Source organism: Nerophis ophidion, linkage group LG05, assembly GCF_033978795.1.
Source record: "Nerophis ophidion isolate RoL-2023_Sa linkage group LG05, RoL_Noph_v1.0, whole genome shotgun sequence".
NCBI classification, from domain to species: Eukaryota; Metazoa; Chordata; class Actinopteri; order Syngnathiformes; family Syngnathidae; genus Nerophis; species Nerophis ophidion.
In genome coordinates, this window is record NC_084615.1 from 51,293,914 (window position 1) to 51,305,270 (window position 11,357).

Below are 11,357 nucleotides of genomic sequence, written 5' to 3' on the forward strand. Positions count from 1 at the left end.
TTTTGAAATATTTTGGTGCGTGAAGGTTTTTGAAGGCGGTTGAACGTGTTTTGAAGGCATTTGAAGGTGTTTTGAAGTCGTTTGAAGATGTGGTGTTTGAAGGTGTTTTCAGTGGGTTTGAATGCATTTAAAAGGGAAAATTATCACAATTTCAAAAGGGTTAAAAACAATAAAAATCAGTTCCCAGTGGCTTGTTGTATTTTTTAATTTTTTTTCAAAATTTTACCGGTCCCGGAATATCCCTAAATAAAGCTTTAAAGTGCCTTATTTTCGCTATCTTCGAAACCACTATCCATTTCCCTGTGACGTCTTACAGGGCTGCCAATACAAACAACATGGCGGTTACCAGAGCAAGATATAGCGACATTAGCTCGGATTCAGACTCGGATTTCAGCGGCTTAAGCGATTCAACAGATTACGCATGTATTGAAACAGATGGTTGGAGTATGGAGGCAGATAGCGAAAACGAAATTGAAGAAGAAATTGAAGCTATTGAGCGAATGAATAGCTATTGACGCTATTCGGCCATAGCGTGGGTTTACCTAATGAAGTGGCCCATAGCATGGCTGCCTTATTAGCATCGCCGGTAAAATGTGCAAACCAAACGATCAGGACTTTCGCATCTTGTGACACCGGAGCAACTTAAATCCGTCGATTGGTAAGTGTTTGTTTCGCATTAAATGTGGGTATCTAGTTTCAAATGTACATACAGCTAGCGTAAATAGCATATTAGCATCGATTAGCGTAGCGTGTTAGCATCGATTAGCTGGCAGTCATGCCGTGACCAAATATGTCTGATTAGCACATAAGTCAACAACATCAACAAAACTCACCTTTGTGATTTCGTTGACTTAATCGTTGCAAATGCATCTGCAGGTTATCCATACATCTCTGTGCCATGTCTGTCTTAGCATCGCCGGTCAAATGTGAAGACACTCTGGTACATTCAATGGGGGTCTGGCGGCAGATTTCTTGCCAGTGGTGCAACTTGAATCCCTCCCTGTTAGTGTCTCCAAGGTTCCAAAAAAGTCGAAAAAACTGAAAATAACAATGTGAAAATGAATATAGCGGGTGTGTTACCTCGGTGACGTCACGTTCTGATGTCATCGCTAAAAGACAGATAAACAGAAAGGCGTTTAATTTGCCAAAATTCACCCATTTAGAGTTCGGAAATCGGTTAAAAAAATATATGGTCTTTTTTTCTGGAACATAAAGGTATATATTGACACTTGCATAGGTTTGGTGATAATGTTCCCCTTTAAAGGTAGTTGAAGGAGTTTTCAATGTTTTAGGGCATTTTGAAGATGTTTTAAAGGGGTTTGAGGGTGTTCAAATATGTTTTGGGAGCATGTGAAGTTGTTTGAAGGCATTTTGAAGATATTTTGAAGTCGTTTGAAGATGTTTGGTGTTTGAAGGTGTTTTCAGTGTGTTTGAAGGCATTTAAAGGTAGTTGAAGGTGTTTTTAATGTTTCAGTGCATTTTGAAGATGTTTTGAAGGAGCTTGAGGGCGTTTTGACGGTGTTCGAAGGTGTTTTGAGAGCGTGTGAAGTTGTTTGAAGGCGTATGGTGTTTTGAAAGCGTTTGGAAGACGTTTACTGTTTTTAAACCGTTTGCAAGTGAGTTGAAGGCGTGTGAAAGTTTTTCAAAGGCTTGCTTAGTGTTTTTAAGTCCTTAGGTGTTTTGATGGTGTTCAATGTTTTAAAGCTCTTTTTAAAGTGGATTTTGGAGGTGTATGATGGTGTTTTCGAATTGTTTAAAGCCTTAAGGTATTTAAAAGCCTTTTGAAGGCGACTGAAGGTGTTTCGAAGGCATTTGAAGGTATTTTGATGTCTTTGAAGGCGTGTGGTGTTTGAATGTGTTTTTAACGTTTCAAGGCATTTGAAGATCTTTTAAAGAGGTTTAAAGGTGTTTTTTAATGTGTTTGTAGTTGTTTTATGAGCGTTTGAAGGTGTTTGAAGGTATTTGACAATGTTTCGAAGGCGTTTTGAAGGTGCTCTGAAGTCATTTGTTGTTTCACAGACTTTATTAGGGATGTTTGAACTGTCCAAACAGGAACTAGAAAACTGTTAACAGTCTAGTGGCTCACTAAAATCCCAGAGGATTCATTCAGGTTAAAGTGACGTTTGGGAGTGAGGGTGTGAGAGGGAGGTGTCAGAGGTCTAAGGTTAAAGTGACAGTTCACTTCTGCTCAGGCATCAGATCATCAATGGCATCTCCAGACTCGAGGCGTTTCTCCATTTCGACAAGAAGGTTGACGCCGTCCACCACCATCTGGACCAGCTCCACCTCAGAGAAACCCAACCGGTCGGCGTTAGAGATGTCAAAGACTCCACCCACCGCTGCAGTGTCGACGCCCCCTGCAGTGACAAGATAACTTGAGACAACAAGGACAAGAGCGGACCAACAGGTCACCGACAGAGATTCTACCTGTCCCTCTCTTCTGCAGCCTCAGACGCTTCAGGACCTCTCCAAAGAGCTCGTGCTTGCTCATATTAGGAAGTTTGACGTGGACCCCGGCCCGCAGACCTGTTCCCAGGTTGGACGGGCAAGTAAGCACATAGCCCAGGTGCTCATTCCACATGAACTCGTGACCTCGCTCCTTGAACAGGTCCTCAATCTGAACGACAACACCACCTTGACGTGACCATCACGCCTCCATGAAAAGAGGAAGTGAGCGTTGTTTTGCTGACCTTGGTGAGTCCGGTGCAGAACCGTGCGAAGACGTCCTTCATGTTGCCGCCTTTCTGCATGCTGATGACTCGCAGGTGGTCTTCCTCATTGACCCAAACCAGGAAGGTCTTGGTGTCGTTGTGCCTAAAAGCGGAGGGACGGGCATCAGCTTTTTGCAGGAATTTGGCTTAACAAGGCCTGTAGCACATGTAAGACGAAACTGCTTCTGACCAGATCCCACGGCCGTCAGGCCAATCGCGGCCCATGCCGGACGATAAAAGCAAGGGCGAGACAGGCTTATCGAACAAGAAGTGGTCATCAATCAGCTGTTGCTGCTCCTCCTCAGTCATATTCTTCAGGGCGTAGTAACGACCTTTTAAGTCACCATCAAGGGCGTCCAGACCTGCATACACACAGGGTCAAAGGCCACACATGGATGTCATCTTTGTTTTTTTGTTGCATTGTCACAAACACTAAATATTTTTAGCCAGGATATGGTTTTGTTTTTTGCCCAAACTTTTTGTCACCTAAGTTTTGGGGGGAAAGTCTAAGTAGCATGATGGGAAATCTTGTAGTTAGTGTAGAGCGCCACATTGTGCCCATCTATTTTTACAAAAAATAACGCCGGAGGGCAAAACAACCTACTTAGTGGCCTAGTGGTTAGAGTGTCCGCCCTGAGATCGGTAGGTTGGGAGTTCAAACCCCGGCCAAGTCATACCAAAGACTATGAAAAAAATAGGACCCATTACCTTCCTGCTTGGCACTCAGCATCAAGGGTTGGAATTGGGGGTTAAATCACCATAAATGATTCCCGGGCGCGGCACAGCTGCTGCCCACTGCTCCCCTCACCCCCCCAGTGGGTGATCAAGGGGATGGGTCAAATGCAGAGGACAAATTTCACCACACTTAATGTGTGTGAGACCATAATTGGTACTTTAACTTTACTTAACAGTAGTCAAGTTTTCAAAAACACTGGTCCAGCAGGGGGCACTGCAGAAGCTTCTAGCAGTTGTGTAGACATGGTAACAAACTCACGAAGATGATGATTGTTGAGAAAGAGGAAGAGGCAGTGAAACACAAAGTAGAAAGGAAGTGATGTCATACTTTCAATGGAAAGTTGTTCGATGGCTCGACGTTCTCCGCGGCTGCAGTGTGGCGGCAAACAGAAGCCACGGATGCTACGGCCCGTCCGAACCCGAGAACTTAGGACGTAGTTTGGGTCCAGATCATCTCCACCCTGAAACAATAAGGATTATATTATTTCTTATTATTGTTATTGCCAGTCATATTGTTTTATTGTTGTTGATGTACGGCATATTGTTGGCAACACATTAATTATATTTTAATGCTAAAATTATTTGGTTTTGGACAATAGTGTCAAAGAAAAATTTGAAGACAAATTAAAGAAAAGATTAAAACAAAAAGTGAATCTCAGGTATTTTCCTATGTTACTTTGTAAGGTATATATAAACCTGTACTGTTTGCTTGCCAGTTTGGGCACCCTTTTCATAAAAGGTAAAAATAATGTATTTAATTTGATTATGGTTATAATTTATTTTGTATAAGTATACAGTTACAATATGGTACAGCACATATTCCATACTTGCCAACCCTCCCGGATTTTCCGTGAGACTCCCGAAATTCAACGCCTCTCCCGAAAACCTCCCGGGACAAATTTTCTCCTGAAAATCTCCCGAAATTCAGGCGGAGCTGGAGGCCACGCCCCCTCCAGCTGCATGCAGACCTGATTCAATGTTGTGACCCTCTTAAACAGGACAACACTGGCATCTACTGTACATAGAATAGAATGTAAATATATTCTACATTCAAGTGCATTCAAGGAACATGCATAAGGGAGTCTGTTCTGAAGCCCAGACAGTAAAGAGACGTAACTTCATAACGTCGCCTGGTTATTGACTCCAACCCAATATATTACACAGTCGACGAGCAAAATTAAGAAATACGCTTGCAATTTCCAGAACAATTGGAAACAAGAATTTCAGTTTATCCAGGAGAGTTCTAAGGGTGAGGGGTATGTTGCCTGTAAATTTTGTAGAACAGACTTCTCCATTGAACACGGCGGACGAACGGATGTACTCAGCCATGAACGGTCAGTCAGCGAAGCACAAAGCGTCCGCAGCGCAGCATCGTTCACAACCCAGTATTATGGCCCACCTCGCAAAATGGAGACCCGATGGTGTAACTTATGCTGAGACAAAGATGGCTATGCTGATAGCTGGAAGCAACATCCCGTTCTCATTTGCGGATGTCTACAACAAATCCGTGAAGGATGTTACCTTTCACTATTTGACTGAAAGGTAACATCCGGGAACATCGGATGTAACCAGCAAGCACAGTACAGTTAGTAGAACAACTGTGTTTTTATTACTGTGTATTTGATAGGTGCTGTCGGAAATTCAACTATTTATTTTATTCATATATATAATAAAATTAATATATATAGCTAGAATTAACTGAAAGTTAAAAAAAAAAAAAAAAAAAAAAATATATATATATATATATATATATATATATGAAATACTCGAGTTGGTGAATTATACGCCTCTTAACCACGCCCCCCGCCCCAACCACGCCTCCCCCCACCCCCCACCTTCCGAAATCGGAGGTCTCAAGGTTGGCAAGTATGAAATATTCCCAGTTTTTTTTGTGGCTGTTATCCCAGTCTTTTAGCTCAGTAGCTAGCATGCTCGTCTCTCATACCGAACGACCCAGGTTTGAGTCCTGAGCGGAAGAGAAAAGCATGGACTGAATCAGGCGGGTTATACATATTAGTACATCGTTTAAATTATTTTCTTAATCCATTTCATAATTTAATGCCACATATTGATATGCTAAAGGTTTTAAATGTTGTATGTGCATACAAATATTTATGTTCCATTTTCTCTTAAGATTATATTTTTCCTTTTTTGTTCTTAGATTGCAGGGTATAATTTGCTTTAAGCATAATTTTAGCTGTTTGCCATGCACCAAATCATTATATTTCAATATTTTTGATTTTTTTTAAATGAGGGTTTAAATGTTCTCTATAACCGCCATTATGTATTATTAACTGACCACTTTTGTAACGTAGCTAACATGTGATAGCAACATCCAGCAAAAGGAACAGGAAACGTTTAAGAAATACAAATAACTAAATGTAGAGCTACAGAATATGTGGGGTGTGAAGGCAACAGTAGTGCCAGTACTGATGGGGGCAGTGGGGGCAGTAACCCCTCAGATGGGTGGATGACACCAACAGACACCAGGAACAACATCTGACATCGGCGTCCGAAAGAACAGCCACGATCCTGCACAGAACCCTCCAGCTCCAAGGGTTGTGATAGAGGACCCTAGCATGAAGGAGAGTGGCCAAGAAAACCCATACATACATACATACATACATACATACTGTGTATATATACACACACACTATACCTAATTATTGTGTTATTTGTTATTAAATCATGATGTTATTTGTAATTTCAGATTGTTGTTACTGGGTTTATGTATTAATTACACAATATTTAATATGTTAGTGTAATTTGGACTGACACTATTATGACAGTTGTAATAATATTACACTATTTATTACAAAGGCATTATTATAATAGATGTATTATTTATGACTCTATAACATTCTGTTTACTTTAACTCCCTTAGCTTCCACTTAGTTTGTTATATTATTCATCAGTGTCTCATTACTGATATGATATGATAGGAACAAACGCTGTAAAACACAACACTTTCTTACTTGTATCCTCTATTTCAAATTCTAAAAGTAATTGATAAAAAACTGACAATAAGATCTGCTTCTTCATGCACCTTTTTCCTCATGTTGAAGTGTAAACATAATATATTGGTGTGCATGTTGTAAACCATTACCATTGTTGTTTGCTTATATTATGGTGTTTTTATTATTTGTATTATTGTTGTTTTTGTTTACCTGAGACATGTTAACAATATAATTCATCCATACTAAATTTACATTTTTCTTAGCATAAATTACATTAATGGTGTTATTAGTCATGTTTCATTGTTATTAGTTATTCGTGTTTCTTGTTGTGATTTGTTTTAGTTTTTAGCCATGAGTTATTTTTATCACTGAAGTTTTATTATTATTAGTTATTAGTCATATTTTGATGTTTTATTGTTATTAGTTGATAGTAATATGTTTAGTATATATGTTTTATTCTTATTGATTAGGGCTTCACAGTGGAAGAGGGGTTAGTGCGTCTGCCTCACAATACGAAGGTCCTGAGTAGTCTGAGGTTCAATCCCGGGCTCGGGATCTTTCTGTGTGGAGTTTGCATGTTCTCCCCGTGAATGCGTGGGTTCCCTTCGGGTACTCCGGCTTCCTCCCACTTCCAAAGACATGCACCTGGGGATAGGTTGATTGGCAACACTAAATTGGCCCTAGTCTGTGAATGTGAGTGTGAATGTTGTCTGTCTATCTGTGTTGGCCCTGCGATGAGCGACTTGTCTGGGGTGTACACCGCCTTCCGCCCGATTGTAGCTGAGATAGGCACCAGCGCCCCTCGCGACCCCAAAGGGAATAAGCGGTAGAAAATGTTAATGATTATAAGTCATGTTTCTTGTTATTATCTATGTGTTATTAATATTAGTTATTAGTCATGTTCATTAGTTTGTCATGTTATTGTTGTTTACCTGCAGGTTGTCTGCATTGAGGTCAGTCTTGTGCTTGTCATTAGGTTTGTAACCTCCATGGCGGTCTTCGATGACAGGGTCCAACAGGTCCTTGAACACCTCGTAGGTCTCCTCGTCTCCAGCAACGCAGCCCACCGTCATTATAAACGGATGACCTGAGGACACATCAAAAAGGTCAGGGTAACTGTAGAGTAATATGTAATGTATATTGTTATGGTAATTTGATTATATTTGATTACCACTATGCTATACAGCAGTTTTTTTCTAACGTGTACTACTAGTGGTACACGGGCTCCAAAGGAGCGCCAAAGAGTCACCTTAATTAAAGTATAGTGTTTTATTTTGCTATATTCAAGCACCAGGGTTCGCCCTTAATGTAATTTAATGTGGCACGCCCTTCACTGCATTCTTATTCCTGCCACACCTTGAAAATAAGGTGGTTGTTTTTTTGACTTGAAAACAAAATTAAGTAATATAATATATTGTAGCCCCAAGAAAAAACACAAAGTCCAACGCTATTTTTAACTTTTATTACTAATCTTATAACGAATGGCGTAATTCCAACAGGTTTTATCTCCCGCGCAAACACTTTTGTCTTGTGAGCCTGCGCTTCCCCGGACACACAACACTTCCTCATTCTCCGCCAATCAACTTTCAGGCATGGACGTTGTGCTTGTAAACATAGAAAAAAGTAACATCATATCCAAACTACACAAACATAAAACATTAGTTGGTCTTTCCGGTTTGTATTGATATATACAGCCTATTATGTGTGCACTATTGACAAGTCATGTACGGAAAACTTGATCAACGAAAACCGCGCTACAGACAACAGATATAAAAAAAAACGCACGCCATTTTCTTGAGCGTTGTCAGCATGTCTGCGATGTTGACGTGATGTTTGTATATTGTGGATATACCCGTGGACAGCGATTTACAAAATGTGCAAATATTAAGGAGGACATAAAGAAGATAAAGTCCAACTAGCGCGTGGTAGCTCTTCTTTGGTTAGCGACATTGAGGGACAGAAGTAAGGACTCTAAACACAAGTACATTTTATAATAACACCAGAAGAAGATGTTAGATTTGTTAATAAAAAAAGGTCTGTAAACCCTTGAAAAAAACTCAAAAGTACATTGTACAAAAAGCAGCAACAATTAAAAATATGTCAAAACAATTTTAAAAAGTAATACTAATTCATAATAAAAGATTTGTTTTAAATGTATACATTTTCTGTGCCTTTTTAAAGAAAATCATATAGCAAATTATGCAAATCACTCGATGGTGCTGTCACGCCAAATTTCTCCCCCGCCCCCATTTACTTCCGGAGTCATGGTTAATACAGACGTTTTGTTAACGCTATATTATAAAAAAATTTAAAAAACAATTTACAAACACAAGCTGTGGGATGACATAAGAGGAAACGTGGCCCCGGAAGTAAATGAGTCATCCCATAGCTTGTCTTTGTAAAATGTTTTTTAATTTTTTTTATAAAATAGCGTTAAGAAAACGTCTGTATTTTTTATAATATAGCGTTAAGAAAACGTCTGTATTAATCATGACCCCGGAAGTAAATGGGGGGGAAGGTTTTTGTAGGGGGGAAGAAATTTGGCGTGACAGCGTCATGTGACCACGCCCATAACCACGCCCCAACTGCCAAGGGTATCTTGGCACTTTAGGGGAAACCCTGAACACAGTGTTACTGTTCAAACTGTGTGTAATGTTACAGTGGCCAAATATATACACTTGTTAAATAAAAGCTCTACCTTGTTTTTAATGACTACTTAGGCCTACTACGCTACTGTATTTTAATGTTGGTCATAAATGGTGGTACTTGGAGAGCCAAGTTTTTTCTGAGGTAGTACTTGGTGAAAAAAGTTGGAGAATCACTGGTATATAATGGTAGGCTATACTGTTATGGTGTAGTAATGGTATGATATGTAATGAATATTCACTGTTATGGTAAGGGCATGACATGTAATATTTAGTTGGCCTTTGATTGGGCGGATCAAGATGTGCCCCCACGCCCTCGTTTAGCTCCTCCCCCAGAGTGTACTCAAGGTCAGAAGAGACCAAGTCTTAATTGATCCAATTAAAGCTTCTAATCAGGCCAAAGGGAACTTCACAAGGAGTCACGTTGATTTGGGCAAGGTTTGGGGGAGGGGTTGACGTTACCTGGATTGTCCACCCCGGTCTGGATGACGCCATCCAGGGTGAAGCCGCTGGCCGTCTCCTTGTCACGCAGGCTCTCGTACATTTCAAGTGTGAGCACCTTGGCCATGTGGTTGTTGTGCTGACTCAGGTCCGGATACTCCTGCTCGCCCGAGTAGTTCATCTTCAGCTTGTTGCTCATGACGACGCTACGTCACAGGACACTCACGTCAATCAACATGATCGATCACGGACCGGCGTGCTTCTGCAGTGACGCAGCAGAATGCGCCGGTCACCTTCACCGCGGGACCGCGCACGCACGCATTGATTGCTGCTCACGTGCACACGTCTCACGCAACCTTGAAGGCGTCGCGTGCATGCAGGAAAAGAATATTAAATGCTCATCATTGCAAATAAATAAAAATAGGAATAAAGTCTCATTATAAATAAATACAACAAAGATTAAACTTTAATCAGAATAAATAAAGACTGAAATGCACCGTTTGGATATTTGCTGACTGCGCAACACTTGCACACGCACGGACACGCGCAGCTCGTCGATGCATGAACCAGCAGTAGATAAATATTGGAATAAATCAACAATAAATACAAGTGAAATAACTGCAAATAAGCCGTAAACAGATGCTCTTTGTTCTGACAGACCCCCCCCCCCCCCAACCACCCCCATCCCCTCTCCCCCCGGGGTATGACGTCATACGTGTGCATAAGTGCACGACAGGATGGAGTCGATGTTGCAGATCCGAACAGGACTGATCAGGTGATTGATACGGGTCAGGGGTTCTTACCTGTACGTGGTTCCGGTCGTGTGATGTGGTCTCAAGCGGTCCGGTTCTGCTGCGGTGGATTAATGTGCGTTCAGCTTTTTATACCCGCCCCTTGCACCTTATTGGTTCCTATTTCCAGTCCATTCATTCTATTGGACAGGAAATTGCTGCAGGTCACGTGGCATGGCACTTGTAATGCACAAAACGAAGGACCCAGATTGTGATCGGAACCATCTAAGCTAGGTTCTGTTATTACTGCAATTTGCCTCTGGATCACCGTGGAAACCGCTTATTTGAAACGCATGTGTCCATGGTAACAGCAGCTCCATCATCATCACCATTATCACCATCATCATCAACATCATCTACATCCCGAATCCACCCCTTCCTCCATTTTTTTATTGACACATCAAAACTATATCCGCTGGTCATCTGATCCCCGCCCCGCACACACACAGCCAATCAGAACCCTCCTCAGCTTCCTATTGGCTGACGCCAGCAACTTCACAGCACTTCAGAGGGTTGATTGTTAATGGATTGACTCTCAATCGATCAATGAATCCGTCACATTGATGATAGTCTGTCAACATAACCTGTATGTGCATCATGTCATCGTGGCCGTGGGACAATCTCACAAGGAAACAAGAAAGGGTTACTTTCTGTTCCTGTTTGACCTCAAAGTGTGTGTGTTAGTCCCTGGTGTGTGTGTGTGTGTGTGTGTGTGTGTGTGCGTGTGTGTGTGTGTGTGTGTGTGTGTGTGTGTGTGTGTGTGTGTGTTACATAAGAGTGACTTAATATGCTGCTAATAGTCTGTTTGGGACAATAAAAGACCTAAGCTTCTTTGGGAGGGGGAGGAAGACGAAGAAGTTTGTCCACAGTGAAGGACACAGGAGGAGGCACAGGAGGATGATGATGAAAAATTATTGTGTGTAGTCACAGTACCAAGGTGTCACCATCTCCTCTGTTCTGATTGGTTACTTCTGTGTTGTGTAACAGACTGTCACAGGTGCATTGTGGGACATTTAGACAGCATCGGTCTGACCTCTTTTCATCTGTCACCATGACAACCCGCTAGCAGCTCACCGG

The 11,357-nt window shown here is 41.3% G+C and overlaps 1 protein-coding gene across 1 annotated transcript; it reads right to left on the reverse strand.

Annotated features, from left to right (window-relative positions):
* Positions 1 to 2,004: 2,004 nt before the first annotated feature.
* LOC133553342 (creatine kinase B-type-like) lies at positions 2,005 to 10,457 on the reverse strand. Its single transcript, XM_061901432.1, has 8 exons — positions 10,293 to 10,457; positions 9,511 to 9,695; positions 7,336 to 7,490; positions 3,775 to 3,907; positions 2,902 to 3,073; positions 2,691 to 2,814; positions 2,428 to 2,617; positions 2,005 to 2,357 (listed from the first exon to the last, which is right to left on the reverse strand). The coding sequence occupies exons 2-8, from the start codon at positions 9,686 to 9,688 to the stop codon at positions 2,179 to 2,181; spliced, it is 1,131 nt and encodes a 376-aa protein (XP_061757416.1). The 5' UTR covers positions 9,689 to 9,695; positions 10,293 to 10,457; the 3' UTR covers positions 2,005 to 2,178.
* Positions 10,458 to 11,357: the final 900 nt, after the last annotated feature.

Coding starts and splice junctions, on each gene's coding strand:
- LOC133553342 (XM_061901432.1), bottom strand. CDS start 9,688: ATGAGCAACAAGCTGAAGATGAACTACTCGGGCGAGCAGGAGTATCCG. Junction 3,074..3,774: donor CGAACAACTTTCCATTGAAA/GTATGACATCAC, acceptor GTGTGTATGCAG/GTCTGGACGCCCTTGATGGT. Junction 2,358..2,427: donor GCTGCAGAAGAGAGGGACAG/GTAGAATCTCTG, acceptor TTGTCACTGCAG/GGGGCGTCGACACTGCAGCG.